General features: G+C 41.1%; 1 protein-coding gene across 1 annotated transcript in view; it reads left to right on the forward strand.

The window, feature by feature from the left end:
• The first annotated feature begins 903 nt into the window (after nucleotides 1–903).
• SNX31 (sorting nexin 31) overlaps nucleotides 904–25,917 on the forward strand; it is an 86,146-nt gene continuing 61,132 nt past the window's right edge. The window contains exons 1-4 of the mRNA XM_036741895.1: nucleotides 904–969; nucleotides 1,087–1,161; nucleotides 8,090–8,204; nucleotides 10,589–10,653. Coding sequence (XP_036597790.1) covers nucleotides 904–969; nucleotides 1,087–1,161; nucleotides 8,090–8,204; nucleotides 10,589–10,653 — 321 coding nt within the window. The remainder of the gene's footprint in view (nucleotides 970–1,086; nucleotides 1,162–8,089; nucleotides 8,205–10,588; nucleotides 10,654–25,917) is intronic.

Here is a 25,917-nt window from a genome sequence, read left to right on the forward strand (position 1 = left end):
TCCCCCCCCCATTTGCAGAGCCAAGGGGGCCTCACAGTCTAACCACGAATAAGTTTTTACCCAACACAAGCACAGAAACTACAGAATTACCTTATAGGGAAACTTTAATGCCAAGATGGCAGTTTGTAAGTAGGCTAGGAGACAGGGAAGAGGGGAATAGCATCCAGTTTCCCTAAAATCATATTATTTACAGGAAAATGAAACTTAGGCCTGGTGAGGTTCACATCCTAACTAAATTTGTACTATTTCTATTTGAATATTGCCTTGCCTGAGTTATTCATAGGGAAGTTTTCACAATCTTGTATTCCACTCATAGCTGAGGCAACATCTATAAATCTAAAGAAGGAGGGGGAGAAAGGCATTCCTAAAGGCTAAATAATCAGATTCCCACAGACTCAAATTTATCCAATTTCCCTTTTCTCTAAATATTGATTCTCAAACATTTCAGATATAAATACATATATATATGTATGTGTATATATATATACACACATATTCCCTGTGAAGCCTTCACACTTTATTCTCTCACTACCTCACACAGGATGGAAATCAGCATGCTCTCCACTTCTTTGCCCTGAACAACTGCCCAAACTGGTCCCTGGAGTTCTGATTTTTCAGGGGACAGGCACAACAGTCTTGCCAGTCTCAGACTCAGATCCCACCCCACCCTTTCCTTCCCAAACGCCCCTGGGACCGAGCCCAGAGAAGGAGGCGGTGCTTCAGTCTTGCCCGGTTTTCATCACCTGGGGCGTACGAAGGAGAATAAAGGTCCGTCCCGCCCTCCCACGGGCATGCAAAGCTTGCAGCTGGCGCCCAGGCTCCCGTGCAGCGCAAGGTCCCAGAGAAGAGAAAGAACTAGAGCCCCAGCCACTGCACCACAGCGGGCCAACTCCGCCAAGCACCATGAAGATGCACTTCAGCATCCCAGTGTCCCAGCAGCGGCTGGATACACTGGGGGGTCGCTACATGGTACGTAGATCCTGGGGCGAGGGTGAGACGGAAGCAATTTGGACGAGGTTGCCTGACTTCTTTTTCACCGCTAACGTGTCTGTCTGTCTATCTATCTGTGTGTCTGTGTGATTTCAGCTGTACTCGGTGTACCTGGAAGGGTTCCTCTTCTGCAAGGTGCGCTACAGCCAACTGCATCGCTGGAACGAGCAGGTGAGCGCTCGTAGGGAGCCACGGGGCTCGCGAACCAAGGGTATCGCCCCAAGGGCTAGCATCCAGTGTCCCAGAACACCTTCCTATAGTCCAGGAATCTTCAAGCAGTTTGGGACTGGAATTTGTCTAAGGGTATAGGACTCCCCTTAACGCCTTGGTGTGGGGAGTGGGGAGTTCTAGATGGGGAGAGAGGATATAGAGAGGATACCCAAGGAGCTCAAGAACTAAGGTGGATCACCAGCGGCTGGCATCCAGTGGGTCAGGGCAGCATCTCTTGGACCAGCAATCTTTGTGAGGATTAAACTCAATTACTAAAATATAGAACTCCTGCCTTCCCTCAGGGGAAGCAAGGGGTGGGTCGGGAAGGGGAAGCTTGGGGCTGGGATTGTCATAACCCAGCCGGCACGGTCAATTTACATTTACTGATACGGATACTAAGACCTAACAGTTCACCTTACTGCCTACTTTATCTGTGTGACCTGAAGAAAACCATAACTTCCCCAGGTCTCAGTTTCCTCATATGTAAAAGAGTGGCATGATCACAGATCGAGAATAGGAGACCTCAGAAGCCATTAATCCAATCTGGCTATTTTACAGATGAAGAAACAGAGGCAGGAGGAGGTTGTGACTTGCCCAAGGTCGTTTGCAGTAAATGGCAGAGGGAGATTTCAGTCTAGGTCCTCTAACATTCATTGACATTTATGTAACACTTTCAAGATGTACAAAGCACTTATATCCGCTTTTCCTCATTTAATAGTGTGAATGGCCTGGATGACCTCTCAAACCCACTCGGGTTCATCCTGGCCATCTTCTCCTGTCCAGTAAGTGAGTGTAAAGGGGTGTACAGGATTGTTCTATCTGGGTTAGTTAGGAAGTATTTGCATTAGGAAGAGAACTCAAGATTTCTGACTCTCAGGCCTGTGCTCTACTCCTGGGACACACCTCATTTTAAAGGCTTAGATTTCCCATCCCACCCACATCACCCCTGGAAGATATGCCCCTTCTTTAATTGAGCAGACTTCCTTCACTGAATTCTCTCCACCCAGATAATACAACCCAAAGCTGGCACCTTGTATACTTTGGTGTTTATCTTCCCTCTAAGAGTTCCTTAAGCTGGTTCCTATTAAACAGGTGTGTCCTTATTTTTTGTTTTCCAGTGGTCATATTCATAGTATACAAGTACTGGCAAGTATGAAAGCCCAAGCCAAAAAGAATGACTGATCCGGATGACATTTAGGCTCTTCACAATTACCTTACTTTGTTGTAAGGATGTTTATTTCTAGGATTAGGATTGCCCATCTGTCATTTTGTTTAAAAAAAAAACTGAATAAATTGAGGTAATTGATTAAAGGGAAGCATTTATTTTATTCTTGTATTTTGGAAGTCAATTTTAAATGCATTAGTATGAAATGTATTTGGTGATGAGAATAGTGGTGCTGTCCTTTGTGGTAAGCAATTTATAAATTGTGGATTCAGAAAATTGAAATATAGTTAGGTGCTTTTGACTAAGATGTGTATGACTGGTTCTAGGAATGTTTTGATGCCAATAATGTGAAAACCATATAGTCACTGAGAATGTGGGGTCAGATCAGTTCTCTACACATAGTAGGTGCTCAATGGTGTTTGTTGACAGAGATTTGGGTCACATAGTAAGGCAACATCCAAGTGTATGCCTGTAACGAGTTAATAGGATAATATGATGAGATAGGTTACCTTCAAGGCAGCAGAAAGGAAGCAGCTTGAAGAATTTCTGATTAGGTCTCTGCATAACCAGTAGCTTTAGATAAAAATTACTTGGGGGGTGGTTGTGAGGTCCCTCTTCTCCCATATGGAATCAAAAGAAAAGAGAGATGGTGAGTAAACCTTTACCCCACTATCTTTTCTAGCTTTTTCTGCTTTAGAAGCTCCAAATTAGGGATCTCTGGAATATTTAAATGGCCTTTAATGAATGATATTGGCCATGCTCCTTGTGGAGACTAAATGGATGTTAAGAGGTACCTAACGGTGGAGCCCAATTTTTCCAAGTGCTAAAGTGACAATATTCTTTGCAACATCCATCTTCCTTGTGTCTTGCTGGTATAAATTTCACCTCTTTCTATTCCTTCAGGATGCATGGTTCTTAAGTGGTATTTCAGAGTCGGCAAAACTGTCAGCACAAGAAATAAAAATTCAAATGATTCTTCCCTTAACATGAGATTTTAAAATGCCTTTCATTTTTACATAACAGTCATTTCTGAATATACCTCCAAGCGCTGGATGTGGACTCAGGAAAACATGAAAATTCTGTCTCAGACACCTGTTGACTGTGTGACCCTGAGCAAGTCACTGAACTTTTTTTTCAGTCTCAGTTTTTTCATCTGTAAAATGGGGAGTGATAATAATAGCACCTACTTCACAGGGTTGTTATGAGGGTCTACTAAAAATGTCCTGTAAACCTAAAAGTTCCACATAACTCTTTGGAAGTGACCATAGTATTTAGACACCTAACTAAATTGTTCCACCGATATGTACACATTTCTTTATTTGAGCCGGGGGAGTTCCATGCCTTTTCTTGAGATGGAGTTTTCTTAAGAAGTTATATTTTGGGGGTAAACAATAACTTCCCTTTTAACATTCAACATTAGTAATGGTTTCCTATTTGAGAATTGATACAGATGCTGATGTTATGTCAATCCTGCAGTTTGTAAAAGCAGAGGCAGCTTTTCCATAGCGTAATGGAAAAAACACTGGCCTAGGAATTAGAAGATCTGGGTTTCAGCCCCAGTTTAGCTAGTAACTAGCTGCATGACTTTAGACAAGTAACCTAATGTCTCTGAACTGCAGTTTCTTTCCTCATTTCCCTTCTTTTGTAAAAAGGATAATCTAATAGATATTGTCATTGAGTCATTTTTCAGTCATGTCTGATTCTTCATGACCCCATTTGGGGTTTTCATGGCAAAGATACTGGTTTGCCATTTCCTTTTCCAGCTCATTAGTAGGTATTTTACAAGGTCTCTTCTAGCACTAAAATCCAATGAAATTGACAAAATGAATTGACTTCAAAAATTACATGTAGAGAAGTGACAAGCAAAAAGATCCTAAGTTAATTGTGAACCATGAATCCAAGATGAGCATCTAATATTGTGACTGGTGTGTGTGTGCGTGTGTGTGTGTGTTAAGAGCAAGCATAATATTGATGATATTGGCTTATAGAAACAGGAGCATAATTCATGGGACATTTGGGGAAGCCTTCTCTCTAAATTTAGTTTTAGGTCTGTCTTTTTGTGAGTACTAGGTCTAGTTTTAGTCCCCCACAATCAAGTAAGATATTGACACTTCCAGCAGATGATGCTTTTTTTTTTTTAAGCATATGATGTTGATTGGTAGGAGGGTCATAATCCTCATACAAGATAGTTGGCTTAGCAATTGGACCCTACCTTCTCCCTTGCATAGCTAGACCCTCTATGTCATCCAAATTTGCCCATTTCTTTTTCTCTGAACAAGTCAAGAGAATTTCTATCCCTCTACCTTTGCTCAAGCTTTTCCAAACCCTTCTCAAAAATATCCCTCTCTCAATATATGTGCTTGTCTAAACCTTACTCCTCCTTACAGAACCACCTACTCTCGGAGATCTCCTTCAATACTGCCCCAACTCTTGGTAATTGATTCTCGTTCTCTTTGCCACTTGATGTCTGGACCAGTCATTCAGTATACACTACGTGTAATGTTATTTATCCTTTTATGTCTACATTCTATCTCAATTAAGCTTGCAAGTCTCTTTAGGATAGGAATCATGTCTTATGCTTCCTTGTGTTCCCAGCCCAAAATCCTATTATAAGAGAGATCATTTGATCATAGATGTAGACCCTAGTGGGGGCCTCAGGGGCCATCTGCTTTAATCCCCTCCTTTTATAGGAGAGGAAACCAAGGCCTAGAGACATTAAGTGACTTGTCTGAGGTCACATAGGTAGGAAGCATCAGAGGCAGAATTTAAACACAGGTCCTCTGTTTCCACTGTCCTGTGCCGCTTCTCCAATAAACTCAATAAATATTTGCTGATGATGACAGTGAAAAACTCTGTTTTCAGATGACGTGTTTTTCTGCAGTTAGCTCTCTCTCAGAAATGTGCTTCTGGTTACAAGGGGCGTGAGGTGAGCTGGTATGGATGGCTCAGGTGTTAGGAAATATAGAATGTAGGTTTGACATATTCCAATCCTTAATGATTTAACAATTGTGCTGCAGACAGAAAATGAGACATAGCATGATCCATCTCTGGTGCCAGATGGATGGTCAATAGGACACTCATAGCACATGTCCTTTTGATGTCAGGTCAATAGTACTATCTTCATACAAACAGCACAGCATCATATTATGGTTATTGAGCAGTGAGCCTAAGGTATTATAATGAGATTTCAGTATCCACATCTTTGTTCTTGAAAACCTTGCAGTAGAGACTGAGTTATATTGACAAATGTAACAAAAATGGTTTTCAAATGGTGAAAGAGCAGCTGTTTTCAGGGATCTTCTCAGTTTTGAAAGAGAGAATTTAAACTGAGTTCTGAAGCTAACTGATTCTTAGCTGAATATTGAAGGCAAAACCAAGGGTTCTTTTGAAACCCCTGAAAAATTTCCAGTTTTGAAAACCTGAAGAACTTGTAAAGTTAATGATTGACTTTTGACAAAGTGAACTGCCCAGGTATTTATAGCATGTTTGTCTTCCCACTCAGACCAATACAGTATTGGTAGTGGAGAGTGGTGCTTGGGAATCCTTTGATCAGCTAACCTAAGCAGTAAGACTGACTAGAAGGGATTTCAGGTTGGAACCAGTACCGGAATTTGAATGATTGTCGACTTAGCATCTGACCTCTCTGTCCCCCATGATGTGCCTTTGGCAGCCTTGCTCTATACCAGCCTGACAACAAGGCTGAATTTGCTGACGCATGCCCTATGTGCTGCTCATTAGATTAGAGTCAATTTGGGAAACATCTGTGGCTTTTATGAACAGATGCTAAGGCAGACAATTACCTTTTAAATATCAGTTAATCAAGAAATAATGGGATGCAAATAAGATGAGGATTTTTTTAAAATTTCTATTTGAATCATATTAGAAGGGTTCTTAATCCAGAAATTTCTAATCGTTTCCCCAGATGACCCTTGCCTCAAGTATGCAACTTTGGTCAGTTTTACTCCTTTCGCCTTTCATTTCCTTGAGTGTTCCTATAAAATGTGCTTCATTTTTATTTGTTTAATAGAAACAAAACCACCATCATGAAATCTGTATTTTGTATATTTAAGCCCAGAAGAAGTTGCAGGAGCCCTGCAGATAGGTTTAGCAAAAGTCATTCAAAATATCAGATCTCCTGAAATGGGGCACTGAGAGGTCAAGTGACTTGCCCAGGGTCACCTAGAGCAGGACTTGAATCCGGGTCTCCAAGGACACCCTGCTATCCATCATGCCAGGCTGTCTCGCTGACAGTTTTTTTTAATACCGTAGGCTTCTGTCTGATGACAGAGCATGGGGGCACTGTACATATGATACATAGGTCATATTTTTTCCATTTTAGTTCAAATTCTTGCCTGCATGCAGCCTAAATTATTTTATATCTGGCTTAAAATTTTGTTCAGTGAGACAGAAGTAGAAAAGATTTGAATAGGGGCAGTAGCAGCGGCACCACTTATTACCTGTGTGATCTCAGGGCAAATTACTTAACTTTTCTGGGCCTCAGTTTTCTTATCTGTAAAAGGAGGTGGGACTAGACAGCCTCTAAGGTATGACCTTCTGAGGTCTAGACTTTTGATCTTATGATCCATCCAGATCTAAATCTATGATTCTGTAATTCTACTCCAAGTTTGGTGTCATATCTCAGAGGTGACAGGCTGGGACCCTTCTCCTTCTCCTCCTCCTCTTCCCTAGGCATTTTGTGCATTTTTTCCTTTATTAAAAAAAATACAAATGCTACTTGTATCTAAGCTTTTATCAATAAATAAGAAAATGAATAAAGATGCAATTTCAGTTATTTTTATTTCTTTTTGGGATCCAAGTCCCTACATGATGCCATGGAGCTTTGTCGATGAGGGCCCACCAAGGAAAGCATTGATTGGATTTTGTTGTTCAGCTGTATCCAACTCTTTGTGACCCCATTTGGGATTTTCTTGGCAAAGATACTGGAGCGGTTTGCCATTTCCTTCTCTAGCTCATTTTACAGTTGAGGAAATTGAGGTGAACAGGGTTAAGTGACTTGCCCAGGGTCACACAGCTAGCTAGTAACTGTCTGAGACCAGATTTGAACTCATGAACAATAGTCTTCCTGATTCAGAAGCCAGTGCTCTATCCACTGTGCCACCTAGCCACCCTGTTTATTGGGTTTAGTAAAAATTATATTAGAGCACTTGTGCTTTTTTAGCTGCCTTGTAAGTGTTCTATTAGGCTGGGATGGGGGGAATTAAACTTTTGACCCCAGGTATACTTATGTGATCTGATGATCTTAAAAAAAAAACGAAAAGAAAAAATGAACTTGAGGAAGTCCAAACACCATCACTTTAATTTTTTCATCTAATAAAGGCTGTTTGTACATAAGGAACTTGCTGAGAAGTAACTAGGGTGAGGCAATGGTGTGTTGACTCAGGGCACTGAAATTTGGAAATTGTGAGAGCTTTTCTTGGTCATTTGCTAGCCTATGGCCCACCTGCCCCTCTGCTTCCCAAGAAGCAGCTAATCCTTCTGCACTGTAGAAACCATGCAATAACTAACCTAGGGCACTCTTATCTTCCTGGTAGCAGCAAATGATTTCCTCCTCCTTTTCCTGCCCCAGGCATAAGAATTACTAGTTATGACTCGGTGCTTGGATGAATTTTGCCCTGAGCTTATGTGTACTATTTTGTGTGGGTTTTTTTAAAACCTGGCTCGGAAGTGTACTAAATTTGAAGTCTTATTTGTCTGACCTTCCAGCTGAGAAGGGTCTTTGGGAATCGCCTGCCGCCTTTTCCACCAAAGTATTACCTTGCAATGACCACATCTATGGCTGATGAGAGGAGGGATCAGCTGGAACAGTATCTACAAAGTGGTATGTGTATGGATTTTTAAAAAGTTTTCCTTTGTGGTTGTTAAAATTCTTGCAAAGATGCTGTTTCCTCTCATGTGTGACCTGTTTGCCTATTAGAACATGAGTTTATTGATAGTACATACTGCTTCATTCTTTTCTTTGAATCCCTAGCATTTAGCACAATGCTTGACACATGGTAATTGCTTTGGAAGTGCTTACTCCTTCCTTCCTTCCTTCCTTCCTTCCTTCCTTCCTTCCTTCCTTCCTTCCTTCTTCCTTCTTCCTTCCCTCCTTCCTTCTCTCCTCCCTTCCTTCTCCATTCCTTTCTTTCTTCTTTCCCTCCTTCTTTCTCTTCTTCCTTCCTTCCTTGTCCCTTCTTTTATTTCTCCTTTCTTCCTTCCTTCCTTCCTTTCTTCTTCCCTCCCTCCCTCCCTTCCTCCCTTCCTTCCTTCCTTCCGCTTTCCAGGTGAGAGCCAGAGCAATGGAATTCACAGTAAATTTTAGTGAGGAAGAAAAAAGAAGGCTTTATACTTGCTTGTATTAATTATATTACAGAAGACCCCTGGAAAGCGATAGAGAAGTTGGATGGAGAAACAAGGAGCAACAACTTGAGCTTATCATTATCTCCAATAAAAATTTCTAAAGAACCTCCTGTGTGCAAGAAATACCTGCTGTGTGCTAGAAGCTATGCTAGGCACTTGGGAGGGATTCGCTGAATGATGAAATACAATCCCTCCTCTTCAAGCAGATTATAGTCTCTCTGGGGAGACGGCACAGACACAGAAAGATAAAGAACACCGTGAGCTAGCATATATCAAATTCAAGATCTGTAGTACCGATGTCAAGAGTAGCATGGTTTGTTGCTGTTCTTTAGTCATGTCTGACTCTTCCTGATCCCATTTGGAGTTGGCAAAGATACTAGAGTGGTTTGCCATTTACTTCTCCAGCTCATTTTATAGACAAGAAAACTGAGGCAAATAGGGTTAAGTGACTTGCCCAGGGTCACAGAGCTAGTACACGTCTACAGTGGGATTTGAACTTGGGTCATCCTGACTGTAAGGCTGTCAGGCTATCCACTGTACCATCTGGCTGCCCCTGGCATAGAATAGAGGAAAACTAATCACTGAGAGTGACAGGGGAAAGCCTCGCAGAGGAACTAGGACTAAGCTGGACCTTGAATGAAGGAGAGACATTAGACCAGTAGAGAAGAGTAGGGAGAACATTCTGGGGTTGTGGAGGTGGCTGGGGAAAGGTAAGTGTGGACGGTGGCATGTTTGGCAGTTCTATTCAAGTCACCAGTTTATCAGTTATCTATTATATGCCAGGCACTAAGGTAGGTGCTAGGGGTCCAAAGGCAAAAATAAAACAGTCCCTGCCCTCAAGGAGTTTATATTCTACTGAAGCAAAGAGAAATAGGGGGCAAAATTTGTCTGTCTGGACTGAAGATTTCCAGATAGTCATGGGAGATGGCATGGGATAACTCGGTAGGGGTTTCTTCTTGTTGTTCAGTCGTTTCAGTTGCATCCAACTCTTTGTGACCCCATTTGGGGTTTTCTTCGCAGAGCTACTGGCGTGGTTTGCCATTTCCTTCTCCAGCTCATTTTACTGATGAAGAAATGGAGGCAAACGGGATTAAATGACTTGCCCAGGCTCATACAGCTAATGAGTGTCTGAGGCCAAATTTGAACTCAGGACTTCCTGACTCCAGGGCTGGTGCTCTATCTGCTGCACCACCTTGTAGAATCAGTAATAACTGACGTGTGCAGCGCCTTGCATGTAGTAGATACTGAAGTATTTGTTGAGTTGAATAGAACATTGTAAGGTTCACAGAGGAACCAGGATGGTCCAGTGGAAATAACCCTGGCTCTGGATACAGATCCTTTCAGTAAGCTGTGCTTACTATCTGTGTGACTGGAGATTTTAGTTGACTTTCAGGCCAAACTTTCTTCATTGATAAAATGAAAGGATTGGACTAGAATGGTCTCTGGGGTCCTTGCCAGGTTTAGATTTGTGGTTTTAAGTGTCCTGTCAATACCCCTGAGGTAGGTAGTGTGTTATAATTCCCATTTTACAGATGGGAAAACTGATACTTGGAGAACTGAATTGGCTTGTTCAAGTGAGTGTTATAGACAGTGTGTGATTTCTCAGGTTTATCATTCCGGGAGACCTTCCTGGAATAGGAGGGCCTTGTACTTATATTTAGACAAATGGGATTGGGCTTAGCTGGCTGCCATGCTGGAGGTGACCCCATTCCTGCCAGAGCACCTGAGTAAAGGTTCAAAGCCTACATTGGAGTGAGATATCTAGGCTAGGATACAGTGTGAAATGAGAGCATTGTGGCCGGGCAGACCCAGGCTTCTCCCATCTTCCCATGCTAACCCCAATTGATGTCCATTATTTTCCAGTTCCCACGGATCCGGACATCTTGAGAAGTGAAGTCTTCATCCGCTTTTTTACAACACTCCAGCAGGTAAGTTGGACCTTCCTTAGGGAGGTAGCCAATTGCCTATGGATGTTGCCAATGATATGCTAGATCAGGGAGAGAGCTAGTTGTTAAATTTTCAGTGTGAGCATTTTGGAAATTAGGAAATACTATCGATCAGAGCTTGATTATCTAACTTTGATCAATTGGTCAATATTCATTAAGCATCTACTTTGTGTCAGGCACTATGCTAAGTGCTGGGGATACAAAAAGAAGCAAAAGACAATCCTTGCTAAAAGACGCTTACAGTCTAAAGCTGGAGACTCTGCAAATAAATACATGCAAAGATACGTATGTATATCTATATATCTATATACACAAAGATATACGTATATATACAAAACATATATATATATACATACACAAAGATATATATATATGTATTATATATGATAAATAAGAAATAATTAACAAAGGGAAGAAATTAAGAAAGGTTGTAGAAGGTAGCACTTAAGAAAATGGTAGAGAAAATAATAATGCTAGCTAATATTTATATGGTGTTTATTATGTGTCTGGCATTGCTCTTCACAATCATCATCTTATTTGATCCTCATGACAATCCTGGGAGGTAGGTGCTATTATTGGCCACATTTTACAGGTGAGGAAACTGAGGCAAATGGGTAAGGTGACTTGTCCAGGGTCATACAGCTAATGTCTGAGATCAAATTTGAACTCATTTCTTCCTAACCCTAGGCCTAGGCCTCTATCCACTGCACCACCTCGCTGTTTATAACGTAGATTAAACTTGAATAATGTTGTGATTACTTTTTTTTTGAGAGCCGGTTGTTAAACATTTACCCGCACATCATTGCGCTGAATCCTTTTTTTAAGCTGTCAGTTGTCTGTTTTCCTGGCCTGAAGAATCTCAACCCTTTGACGTACTTTATTTAGATTGGGAGAGAACTGAGTTTTTCTCATCTTTTTCCTCTTTGGAGCTGGAGATGATTGTTAGAAATAAAGAAATTTCACATAGTAGGAAGAGTGCTGGGGTGGGAGTTCAGAAACCTGGCTTCCAGGGCTGCTTCTGCTCTAACAGGCTGTGTGACTGTATACAATTCACTTTATTTTTCTGGGCCTCAGCTTTCTCCCCTGTGAAGTGAAGTGAAGGAGTTCCACTGAATGACCTCTAACATCCCTTCTCAACTCCTAACACTCTCTAATTCTCTGATCCTGAGAAAGGAAGGGATTCCAACTTGCCTGTTCTCTCTTCTCGAGTTGGCAGAGATCTTGTTCTGCCATCTCAATCTTTTACATCTCAAAGCTGTAGCACGATGAGAGCAAGTGTAATAGTGGAGGCAGTGTGGTTCAGGAGCCCTGGGTTTGAGATAGAGGACCTGAGCTCAAATCCTGCCTCTGCAACCTACTTTGGGCCACCACTGAACTTTTCTGGGATTCTGTTGATTCATCTCAAAATTTGAGAGTGGGGGGATGGAGGACTGGATTTGTTGTTGATTGTTGAGTCATTTCAGTCATGTCCAACCCTCTGTGACCACATTTTGGGGGGTTTTCTTGGCAGAGATACTGGAGTGGTTTGCCGTTTCCTTTTCCAGCTCACTTTACAGAGGAAGAAATGGAGGCAAATGGGGTTAAGTGATTTGCCTAGGGTCACACAGCTAGTAAGTGTCTGAGGCTGGGTTTGAGTCCAGGACCAGCACTCTATTCATTGTGCCACATTAGATTAGATGATTTCTAAATTACCTTCCAGCTCAAAGTCTATGATTTTATGTGAGAATTTCTGTTTTAGATGACCTATAACAATTAATATGGCCTTAGGGCTGTATCTGAGGCTGTTTCTACTGCCTCCCAGCTCCTCCTGCCTTTCTTTTGAAATTATCTACCATTTATACTGTATACCTCTTGTATGTACATAGTTATTTACATGTTGTCTGTCATTAGAATGTGAGCTCCCAGAGAACAGGGACTGTGGATTTGTCTCTCCTCGTATCCCTAGAGAGCTTAGTGCAGTGCTTGGCAACAGGGCTGAGGCATTGCCTCAGTCAAACTGAGACCTGGGAAGGACCTTCGCTTGAAAAGGCCAAGGTCCCCCACTGCATCCTGGGTCATCTCCAATCATCCTGGTCTATATTTGGCCACTGGACCTCGATGGCTCCAGAGGAGAGAGTGAGGCTGGTGACTTTGCACGGCCCTCCCTCACTTAAATCCACTTCACTTACACGTCATGGCATCACCTTCCTGATGTCATGGTCCTCTTTGAGAACGAAGAGCAAACAACCAGTGATTAGTAAATGCGGATTGAGTAAGTGAGTATACCCAAACTTAGATATTTAAAAACTGCCATTTCTAGGATCTGAAGGTTTTGAGAGGTGAAGTCTTCATAAGCTTTTTTTCGTGGCAATGTCTTGGCCCCATGATGGGCAGCCTTGTCATCAGACAGAAGGTGAGTTCCAGTTGAAAGGCATTTCATTTCCTCTCTGGGCTTGAGCAGCAGACAACACCACTCTCTTCATCCTTGGCTTCTGGCTCTCTCAGTAGGTCCAGACTCCACCAACTCTGCAGGCTGAGCACATTAGTCATTCGGATGGTATGTAAGGGAATGTTTTTCTGCCGGCCTCCGTGTGCTTGTCTGAATAGCAAAGAACTGAACTGACTACCACTACACAAAAAGCACAATTTGTCAGTGAGCTTGGGCCTCAGATTCAGGGTGGGGCAGGAGAAGAGGCCAGAGACACTAGGGAAGACAAGTGGGAGGTGTAGATAGCCACTCTACTTCCATGGCCAATGCTTCACTCCTGTCATTCCTCAAATGAGTTAATAAGCTAGGCCATGAACCCAGCTTTTAATTTATTAATTAGCTTATTAACCAGTCTTAGCCCAAATGAGACCAGGGAAAGCTTAAAGGGTTTGAGGAGCTGCTTTCGGTGAGGATTTCAAAAAGGATAAAGATCAGGAGGAGGGCAAGGGAGAAGGAAAGCATCCATTGAGTACTTTGTGCCCATGGGGTGATTTGTCATATAAGAGAAACACTACACATTTGTTTTCATCACTAGGAAAAAAACAAAAGGAGATAACAGCTGAGATTATAGAAAGCTGTGGGGAAGACATGGCTAAAGCTAGGCTGGAGTAGAATGGGGTAGTCACTTAGGGATGCTGGTGGGAGCTGGGAGCTAGCCCTGAGGCTCATCCTTGGGTATCATCAGAGGTAGTTCTAAACTCTGGGGGTGAGTGATTGGACATAGTAAGTGCTTAATAGGCTCCTAGATGGACAGCTGGGAGGGAATTCAGAGACCTTCCTCATTTTACAGAGGAGGAAACTGAAATCCAAATGCTTATTGGGTTGGATGGAGGTAGCTGTCAGTCTTTTTTTTTTTCAGTCTTAACAAGAATTTATTATGTGCTTACCATGGGCTTTATACTATGCTAGGCATTATACAATGACAAAAATGAAATGGCCCCTGCCTCCAAGGAGCTTACATTATTTTGAAGGAGATACATATGAAGGAGATATATACACAATATAGATCAGAAAGAAGAAAAAAAGTGTTACAGAGACAACTGCAATCTTACTACAGGAACTGTTAGGACCTGGGGCTGGGATTAGAAGAACTTGATTTCTTAGATTCAGTGATCTTGACTCAGTGTCACATGCCTTTGAGTTTGATAACCATTCTGGTCAAAGCTTTGAGATTTACTCCCTTCCTTCCTTCCTTCCTCCCTCCCTCCCTCCCTCCCTTCCTTTACAAAACCACAACAAGATGAAGAATCAAAGGAATTTTTAAAAATGAATAGGTAAGGGTTGGTGAACTTTGCCCAACATTGAAATGCAAGATAAGGTGGCTGTCGGTCTTAAGCAATCAACTGTTAGGTCCAGGGGTGGGTTAGGTAATATAAACAACACCAACACCAACATCTCCACCACCAAGAGCATTTATGTATCACTTACTATGGCCAGGCACTGTGCTAAGCACTTTAGAAATATCATCTCATTGGATTCTCACAACAACCCTCTGAGGTATAGGCTACTATTATCTCCATTTTACAGATGCGGAAACTGAAGCAAACAGAGTTTAAGTGACTTGACCAAAGACACACAGCTAGTAAGCATCTGTGGCTGGATTTGAATTTAGGTCTTCCTGATTCCAGACCCAGCACAGCATCCACCGAATCCTCTACCTGCCTAGGTGCTTAGGTGGCTATCACCCCGTGGGAATGGCTATTTAGAGAGGACAGGCAGGACTAAGTTTGGAAAAGCAAGATCCTGCAAGGCCTTAGGTAGCTGAATCAAGCCCATGGTGGATGAGAAGGAGCCTATGCTGGGGTCAGAGTGATAGTAGACAGTGGGTAGGACTTACATAGCAGTATGTTGGTAAATGTTTAACAGTTAGCTCTCCGGAGCGGGGGAATGTACATTGACATGCTTTTATCTTCATTAACATTTTCTCCTTCACTCTCTTAATTTTAGACAGTCAATAAAACAATAAATCAAGCCCTGATATGTAGCATTTACCAATTGCCAAGATATAAATGTTAGCACTGAAATTTTAACAATCTGTTCTCATGAGCTAGTTCAAGCTAGGTCCAGCATACCACTGAATTCATGATTTGTGTAAGGGGATACACTGAACAGAGAGTCACCAATCTCAGCTCCACTGGTTCTACTTTCATATTTTTGGCATGTTTGGTACATGGAAATATATGGTCTTTACTAAATAAGTGTTTGTTTGCCAAATAATTATAGGTCTGGCATGGGGAGCAGTTTTAGGGAGAGGGGGTTCTTAACCATTTGTGTGTATGTCTGGGACACTTTGGCAATCCGATGAAGCTGATGGACCCTTTATCAAAATAATGTTCTTAAATAATTGAAGGAAATGCAAATTTTAGTTAGAGGCAAATAATGATAAAGTTGTGATCATTTTTTCTCATCCAATTTAACGGACTCATTGAAATCTATCTCACAGACCCTAGGACATAGTTTCTAGGGCCCAAGCGATTGTCTTGTCTGTTTACGATGCTATCATTGATTTGGATAAAGGTACAGATGACATTCTTATCAAATTTTCAGATGGAACCAAGTCAACAAGCATTTACTGTGTCCCAGGGCTTGTATAATGTGCTGAGAATACAAATTCTAACAAAAAGTTCCTGCCCTCAAGGAGCTTACATTCTAATGGGGCAAGATAACACCCAGAAAGGCACTAGGGCATGGTGGTGAAATCCAGAGAATGATGGATGACTTGTGTGGATCTTTCCTCAAAATAGAGGAGGAAATCAGTAATGGGAAAGGGGAGTCTCTGGGGCAGAGGGAGAAAGGCATGTGTTCTGGTGCAGAAGTCCAGAGGATGAAGGATGGGAGAGATAAGTAGCAAACACAAAAAGACCTTAACAAACTATGACATGGGGCCAAATTGAATAAGATGAAATCTGATAGGATAAATGTTAAAACAAGTATAAACTTGAGTTCGAAAAATCAGCTTTGGGAAAGGAATGGCTAGACAGATGTTCATTAGAGAAAGAGCTGGAGGTTTTAGTAGATTGCAAAATTAATATTGAGAGTAAATAGTATGAGGCAGCTAGATGACATAGTGGATAGAATGTAGAACTTGGAGTCAGGATGAACTGAGTTCAAATCCTACCTCTGATATTTATTAGCTATGTGACCCTGAGGGCAGGTAGGTGGGGCAATGCATAGAGCTCCCAGCCTGGAGTCAGGAAGATTCATCTTCATGAGTTCAAATCCATCTTCAGACACTTACTAGCTGTATGACCCTGGGCATTTAACCCTGCTGTCCTCAGTTTCTTTATCTGAAAAATCAGCTGGAGAAGGAAATGGCAAACCACTCCAGTATTTTTGCCAAGAAAACCCCAAATGGGGTCACAAGGAGTTGGACATGACTGAACAACAACCACATGCATGCCCTTGTTTCTTTGCTCAATATGAGTATTTCCGTATGTTCAGGGCCCCTAGTTTCAAGGCCAGCAAATTTCCAGGATTAATCATGTCTAGGGTGAATGGGATTTAGAAGAGACACCGGTCAAGTCAGAGAGAATCACGTGTTTCTGTCTAGCTTGGTTAGATTAGCCTTTTCCTTAAGGTAAAATTCCCATTCTAACTAACCACAAACTCCTTTGAAACTTAAAGACAGAGGTCCCTACCCCTCTTTCTTCCTCCCTTTCCCCTTCCCCTTCCCTTCTTTCTTTTCTTCCATCCCTCCCTCTTTTTCTCTTTCTCTTTCTTCAGAGAAACAAATCTCATTTGCAAAGCATCTTCTTTGCTGGGGCCACATTTGTGTTTTGTTTTCTTTAGACTAAGTTTCTTTGGGGGCTCAGAATATTTAGTCTCTAGCTTATTGTTACATTTGTGTGTGTATATATGTGTATGTAATTCTGTTCATTTCATAAAGCACCTCAGGGTAAATGGAACCAGTGATCTCATTTTTAATGATTCCCTTTTTTGGGAGGGTGGAGGATGGGAGAGTAGAGGGGTGGATAGGAATCTGCCTATGATTTCATCAATGTTGGGACCTGCTGGTGAGGAACTCTCTCCAGTGCTTCAGCAATTATCTTATAACAGGATTTTCAAGCAAAGCCTTGCTGGGGGGCACTTTGAGGTTGATTGACTTGTATCAGAGATGGGATTTGAACTTGGGTCTTTCTGAGTCCCAAGTCCAGCCTTTAGTTACTACGCCACTTTTTTTTTAATTAGATTTTTTATTTTTATTTTACAGCACTCAGTTCTACATGTTCTTGAGTTTCAAATTTTCTTCCCTTCTCTCCCCTTCCCCCCTCTCCCCCAAGACATCATGTAGTCTGATATAGATTCTATATAAACCTTTACATTAAACTTATTTACACAATAATCAAATTGTAAGGAAGAATTATGACCAATGGAATGAATCATGAGAGAGAAGAAACAAAACCAAAGAAGAAGAGAAAAAAAAAGAGAGCAAATAGGTTGCCTCAGTCTGCATTCAGACTCCACAGTTCTTTTTCTGGAGATAGCTTTTTCCATCATGAGTCCTTTGGAGCTGTCTTTGAGCCTTGTATTGCTGAGGAGAGCCAAGTCTATCAAGGTTAGTCATCTCGGAATCAATATGTCTGTGGATGTGTACAATGTTCTCCTGGTTCTGCTCCTCTTGCTCAGCATCGTATCGTGAAGGTCTTTCCAGGTTATTATGATGTTCATATCTTCCCTATTTCTTACAGCACAATAGTATTCCATCACATTCATAACTGCACCACTTTTTAAATGAAAATATCCAGAATTTTCTGCAGTTCTCTTCCTTTCTTTCATCCCCTTTTCTGAATATAGTTCCTATTGAATTACTGCACCCAGAGTCTTTGCCCAAGGAAAGTTTAAAATCCTAAAATATTAAAGCTAAGGCTATAGACAGCATCTAGTCCAATATGTTTATTTGATAATTGAGAAAATTGTTAAGTGACTTGCTTAATCAGACAACAAGTTATTGGCAGAATTGACACTACAACCTAGTTTTCCTGACTCAGGGCTGGGTGCTCTGTCTACTTCTTGGAATCTATTTAATTTCCAATGCAAGTGAATATATAGTATTTGGACTGTCAAACTAAGGTGATTACTCCGACAGATAGGTGGGGCAGTGGAGTTCAAATCTGCCCTCAGACCCTAGCTGTATGACCCTGGGCAAGTCACTTCACCCTGTTTGCCTCAGTTTCTTCATCTGTAAAATGAGCTGGAATAGGAAATGGCAAACCACTCCAGTATCTATGCGAAGAAAACCCAAAATGGGGTCATGAACAGCCAGACACAACTTAACAACAACAAAACAACAAATTACTCTGATTGGAGGCTTTAACCACTATCTATGAATGAAGGAATGAAAAGCCAGAAGCAAAGAGAGAGAGAAAGGGGGGGGGAGAGAGAGAGAGAGAGAGAGAGAGAGAAGAGAGAGAGAGAGTGAGTGTGTTTAGAGGGAGAGTTGGAGTCTGAGCCTTTTTTTTAAGGCAATTAGAGTGAAGTGACTTGCTCAAGATCACACAGCTAGTAAGTGCCTGAAGCTGAATTTGAACTCAGCACCTCCTGACTCTAACCATGGTGCCACCTTGCTGCCCCTCTGAACCTGTTTATTAAGCTATTGTCTACTGTGAATTTTCTTTTGGGTTTTGAGTCACTGGGCAAAGTGAAACCATTAGCCTTGGAAAGTGACAAATTCTCCTCCATTTCAGTCAGTCAGTCTACAAAACACGTATTAGGTGCTCATTATGTGCCAGGCACTGTACTAAGCACTGGAGATCCAAAGAAAAGCAAAAACATTTCTCTTGAACTCAAGGAGCTCACATTTGAATGGGAGTGGACAACACACAAATAACAAGGTACATACAAGATATTCAGAATGGGTGGAGAGTAATCTGAGTGGCGGAGGCTCTGAAAGGTGATGTGTCCAGGAATTTTAGCTGAGTCTTGAATGAAGCTACAGAACTAAGAGGTTGAGGTGAGGAGGGAGAGGATTCCAGGCATCAGACAGGAGATAGAATATCTTTTGTGAGGAACGGCAAGTGGACCAGTGCAGCTTTGTGGAAGGGAGTACAGCATAAGAAGATTGGAAGGGCAGGGAGGGGCTTTAAAAGCCAACAGGATTTTTTTATTTGATGCTGGAGGTAATTGGTGCCACTGCAGTTTATTGAGTAGGAGAGTGATATGGTCGTGTAACAACAATGCTGCTTGCAGCTGCTGCAGGGGTGTGAGACCCAACAAGACCAGCAACAAGAGCTGCCAGCACTGGTTCTTTGATCTGCTTTTCTAAGGAAAGTAACTGTAAGGGGTTAACAATCTCACTTTAATCAAACATACATATGTCATTCACTTAGTTCAGGGGGAAAAGCCAGCACCCTGAATTTCAGAGAGAATGCAAGCAGAAATTACAAATAGAGACAATATAAACAGAGCAAACAACACAAACCAGTCTATCCATAGATACGTAATTACCAGAGAAGCACCAACATCTGGGTTTCAAGCCTGAGGGCTCCTAACAACCTAGTCGAATCACACACACTCTTCCAGTGAGTGAGACCCCTCCAAAAAATGCTAACCTCTGGGTTTCTACACCCTTTTTAGGGCCCTAAGGATTCACACCTAATCAGCAAAAGGGTATGGGCTTGGGGCTTAGCACCTAGCAAGACTTAATCAAAGGCATTTGATAACTTTAGCATTCTAAAACAGAAAACAGTAAAAAAAAAAAAGTCCTACCTTAATTAATATTACAGTTCAGACCTACCCTTTAGAAAAATCACAATGGTAGCTATGTGGGGGATGGATTGGAGAAGGGAGAAATTTGAGGCAGGAGACCAAGTTAAAGGCTATTGTAATATTTCAACTGAGAGGTGACGAGGGCCTTCTACACTATTAAGAAAATACCTTTTTTACGTAGAGAAATGTTATTAAGTTGTTTCAGCCATGCCTGATTCTTTGTTACCCCATTTGCGGTTTTCTTGGCCGAGATACTAGAGTGGTTTGCTATTTCCTTCTCCAGTTCATTTTAACAGATGAGGAAACGGAGGTAAACAGGGTTAAGCGACTTGACCCTGGGTCACACAGCTAGTAAGTGTCTGAGGCCAGATTTGAACTCACAAAGATGAGTCTTCCTAACTCCAGGCCCAGAGCTCTATGCACCAAATCATCTGGCTGCCCACAATGAAGAATACTTACATCCACATTACAGCTTCATCAAGGGTTTAAGGTTTTTCCTGTCTTTTCACAATCCTTCCAACATTAACGGATCCCATCTTTTACAATCTGCTGGGTATGAGGTGAAACTCCAGAGTTGTTTTGATTTACGTTTCTCTGGTTATTAGTGAGCTGGAGCATTGTTTCATATGGTTGTTAGTAGTTGGCAATTCTTTTTATTTTGATTTGCATTTCTTTTACAACTAGTGAGTTGTTGTTCAGTCATCTTTTCAGTCATGCCTGACTCTTTGTTCCCCCATTTGGGTTTTCTTGGCAAAGATGCTGGAATGGTTTGCTGTTCCCTTCTCCATCTCATTTTACAGATGAAGAACTGAGGCAAATAGGGCCCCAGGGTCTCACAGCTAGTAAGTGACTGAGACCAGATTTGAACTCATGAAGATGAGTTTCCTGACTCCAGGCTTGGTACTCTGTGCAGAGCACCACCCAGCTGTCCCTATGATTAGTGAGCTGAAGCATTATTTCCTATGGTTGCTAATAATTTGCAATTCTCCTGAGAACTCTTGAGATCTGTTCATTCACATGACATCATTTGACTGTTGGGGAATGGCTTTTGGTCATCTATGGTTCTGTTAGTTGCCTACATATCTTGGATATCAGATACTTATCAGAGATAATGAATCTAAGTATTTTTCTGTACAAGACAACTTTTCTTCTATATCCTAGTTGCATTAATTTTGTTTCTGCAAAAACTTTTCAATTCATGTAACTGAAATGATCTGTTCTATTTTTTACAATCACCTCTTTCCCCTGTTTGGTTAATAATTCACCTTCTAGCCCTTTCTATGAAAGGCACCTAATCTTGTTTCCTTCTGTTTTTTTAATAGTATGATTGTAAATATTCAGGTAACATTTATGTTTGAATATATCATGTCATAAATTGTAAGCTCTTAGCCTAAACCTAATTTCTGCCAGACTGTTTTCCAGTTCTCACAACAGTTCTTATTAATTGGGGAGTTCTTTTTAAGGTCATTTATATTTTTGAGTTTAATGAATATGAGGTTATATTGAGTTCAGTTGTTTCTGATTCTTTCTTGCCTAGACTGTTCTATTGATCTTTTCTATTTTTTTACTAGCATTAAATAATCTTGTTAGTGTTTCATAATATAATTTGAAGTCTAGAAGTGCTCTTCCCCCTTCGTTCCTACTCTTTTTTCATTATTTACCTTGATAGCCCAGCTCTTTTGTTCCTCCAAATGAATTTTATTGTTATGTTGTCTAGCTCTGTAAAGTAGTTAAATTGGCATTCCACTAAATCTGTAAATCTGCAAATTAATTAGGTGGTGTTGTCATATTTATTTTATCAGTGTGGTCCAGCCGTCAGCCCGGAATATCCCTCCAATTACTTGATTTCTTTAATTATTATTTTGTAATTAGAGCTATATAGGTATTGAGTAATTGACTTCCACATAGTTTATATATTTTGTAGTTATTTTGACAGGGACTTCCCTTTCAATTATTTTCTCTTGCTATAAAGAAATACTATTGATTTGTGCACGTTTATTTTGTAAGCTATTACCTTACTGAAGCTATTGTCACATTTTTTATTTTAGCAGTTGATTCCTTGCTCACTCACATTCTCTCCCTCTCTCTCCCTCTCTCCTTCTCTCCTTCCCTTCCTCCCCTCCCCCACTTTCTCTCTCTCCCCCTCCCTTTCATTTCCACATTGGTTTCCTTAGAAACTTACCCTGTTCCACACTTCAGTTTCTTTCTGTGTCCTCTATCAGTTTTGACTTCCCCTGGGGCTGACTTCCCCTGTAGAATCTTAATTCATGGGATCCTATCTATCTTGTGTCCTTAACCCTTTGAAATCTGCTCTTTGAAAATCCACATTATATGTCAAATTATGTCCAGCTTTCCTTTTTTCCCACTTAACAGAAATTCTAAGGTAAAATAATCATTTCTCCTCAAAGTTCCTGTCATCTCTACTTCAAAGACCCCTGACATATAGGCTTGGTTCTAGTCATGTTTCTTTGCATTCTCCAGACTCTATCTCCACCTCACCCTCCCTTTCTAGCTCTGGAACCATAATCAAATCTGCTCTGTCATGATCCCTGGGGGAGGGGGAAGGGAAGACACATTTATTAAGAATCTATTATATGCCAGGCACTGTGCTAAATGCTTACAAATATTTTCTTATTTGAGCCTTACAACAACCCTGAGGGGTAGATATTATTATGGGGGGTGTGTGTGTGTGTATGTGTGTGTGTGTGTGTGTGTATGTATACACACATACACATACATATACACAAATACACACATATATACATAATATACTGTTCCTTTTTATTTTCACATTATATATATTTTAAAAATTAATAATTATTAACAAATAATTTAATAATTAAAAATAAAATTAACATATTTTTAAAAACAGCTATACACACACAGCACACATTGCTTTTTTATTTGTCTCCCAGGCTCTTAGCACAGTACTTGGCATATAGTAAGGAATTAAGAAAGGCTTTTTCTTTCATTCATTCAAAGGGTAATTGTGTAACATCTACTATGTTAAAATACGACAGTGTTTCCCAAACCAAAGTATACTGTGGACCAATAAAATATCTAATTTTTCTATTTTAGACCTCTTGCCTTGACTAGGTTCTCTGTGTTCAAGGGTCAGGGAGGGAGGAGCTACAGGGGAAAGAGGCGGGTCTGGAGGAATAGAGATAGGAAACAGTCTGTTTTTAAAGTTTTGTGGGTTTTTAAGACATAATGTGAGTTTTGCTGAACAGCAAAAATCAGTGGTCTGCAGCCAGGAATTTGGAAATTATTTCAGAGGTGATGAGAAAGGACATTATATTTATAGTATGTATGTATTTGTCTGTATGTGTAACATAGGCCTGAATATATATATATGTGTGTCTGTGTGTGTGTGTGTGTGTGTGTGTGTGTGTATGTATGTATCTCTATAGAATGTTTTTATTTTTGGCCAACTCTTTAAGTTTAAAGGCCAGGAGATTCTGGCTCTAATAGTAGGAATATGACCCTGGGCAGGTTGCTTCACTCCTTGAAGCCTCAGTTTCCTCATCTGTAAAATGTATATAATACTATTTGTAAGGGTAAATTCAAAAACCTGTTCTGGCTTTGAAGCTAAGAATGCGGCAAGGCAGGTAGCAAAGACAATGACCTTGTTTCCTGGGCTTTGCTTTGTCTCAGTCTACAGTGGAGAAAAGAAGAGTTTTGGAGTTGAAAAATTGGAGAACCCTAGAGCTCTTGGGCAGTTATTGGGTGAAGAGCCCTTCTCCTTCAGCTATTTAAATAAGGAAGCATAGAGAATGTTTACCATAAACTAAGGTCTTTTCGATATCTCCCTGTCCACTGGCTACTCACCTACTGCCTACAAACACAATGTCTTCTCTACTCTCAAAAATACCCTCACTTGATCCTTCCATTCCTGCTAAATATTGTCCTAAATCTCTCTTCCCTTTCATGGCGAAACTCTTTGAGAAGTCCGTCTGCTTCCTTCCCCCTAATTCTCTGCAGCCTGGCTTCTGCCCTCTTCATTCAGCTGCACCTGCTCTATGCAGGGTTACCAATGATCTCTCTTTTGCCAAACCCGATGACCTTTTCTTAATCCTCATCCCTTGACCCCTCTGTAGCCTTTGGCCCTACTGATCACTTTCTCGGTATTCTTCTCTCTCTACATTTTCGTGATACTTATTTTCTCCTGATTCTCCTACCTGTCTGACTGATCCTGTTCAGTCCCATTTGTTGGATGTTCATCCAAGTCCTGCCGGCTGGTCACAGGCGTTCCCCTGAGGCTCTGTTCTAGGCTCTCCTCTTCTCTTTCTCTATTATTTCACTTGGTGATCAAGTCAGCTCCCATGGATTCTTCTCAGATCTACTTATCCAGCCCTAACCTCTCTCCTGACCTCCAGTCTCACATCTCCAACTGCTTATTGGACAGCTGAGACTGGGTATTCCATAGATATCTTAACCTCAACTTATCCAAAACTGATCTCGTTTCTTCCCAAACCCTCCCTTCTTCTTAACTTCCCTATTACTATCAAGGGCACCATGATTCCCCAGTCACTCAGGCTTGGGATCTAGCTGTCACTCTCCACTCACTGTCACCAGCCATATCCAATCGGTTGCCAAGGCCTTTTGATTTTTCTCCGCACAGCATCTCTCACATATGTTCCCTTCACTCCTTGGACACTGGCACCACTCTAGCATAGGCCCTTATTCTCACCTGGACTATTGCAATAGGTTGCTGGTTGGGTCTGCCTGCCTTTGGTCTCTCTCCCCAGTCCATCTTCCACTCAGCTGTCAAACAGATCTTCCTAAAGTGAGGTCTGACTCCGTCACCCTCCTATTCAGTAAACTCCAGTGACTCTCCAGGGTTAAATACAGATTACCTTTAGAGTCCAATATAAATTCTTCTGGTTAGCTTTTAGAGCCCCTTCATGACCTGGTCCCTCCTCTCCATTTTAATCTTCTACCACTCAATGACTCAGGGCTCCTTGCTGTGTCTTGTATAAGACACTCAATCTCCCTACCCCAGACATTTTCATTGACTGTTCCCCATGCCTGCAATTCTCTCCCTATGTGTCCTGGCTTTCTTCAAGGACCAGATAGAATTCCAGCTTCTATAAGCACCCTTTTCCTGAGCTCTATTCATGGTAGTGCTTCACCTCATCATTTCCAATTTATTCTGTATATATCTTGTTTTTGCATTGTTGCTTACGTGCTGCCCTACTCGCTAGATTGTTAATTAGCCTTTTTTTTATAATATCCCTAGCTTAGCACAGTGTCTGATACATAGTAGGCGCTGAAATGCTTGTCAATTTATCAATGGCTTAACTCAACAGAAAACAAGTCTGAGGGCATGATATAATGTGAATTAATTGTAATATCATTATTATCTTATGACAGAAGGAAGGAAACAAGTATTTATTCAGTGTCTGCCATGTTCCAGGCACTGGGCTACGCGCTACACAAATATCTCATTTGAACCTCACAACAACCCTGGGAAGCAGGTGCTATTATTAACCCTATTTTACAGTTAAGGGAACTTAGGTAGAAGTTAAGGGACTTGCCCAGGGTCACACAGCTAAGCATCTGAGGTGGAATTTGAACTTTGAGTCTTCCTGACTTCAAGGCTCTGTTTGTTTATTCCTAAAAGGCATTTCTTTCTTGTACTCAAGACTATTAGTAGTGATTAATTAAATAAAATCTAAGGACATTTTGTCTGGGATATTCTAAAAGGGATTTATGCGTCAAGGTAGGAGTTACATTAGGTCCTTTCTCATGTCAAGATTTTTTGAGGACTCATCCATGGTTTTCTCTGTTGCATGAGAGGGTTCATTGTGGAACTGAAGGGGAAGGTATGATGGGAAATACCTGCTGTGAAAACAAAAGGCAACGATAAAACTTCAATTTTAAAAATCAACAATGTAGCCCTTTTAGGAAACTAATGATCTTTATGCAATTTTCTGAATTTTTTCATTCTTGGTGCATAAAGATATTATCATTTTAGATTTATAAGTTTCCAGAAGGGAGAGTTTTGTGAATATTTATTTTGTCCTGTTCAGCACTTATTTGAAAATGTCATACACAGGCAGCCACTTAATAAA

Source organism: Trichosurus vulpecula, chromosome 1, assembly GCF_011100635.1.
Source record: "Trichosurus vulpecula isolate mTriVul1 chromosome 1, mTriVul1.pri, whole genome shotgun sequence".
NCBI lineage: Eukaryota > Metazoa > Chordata > Mammalia > Diprotodontia > Phalangeridae > Trichosurus > Trichosurus vulpecula.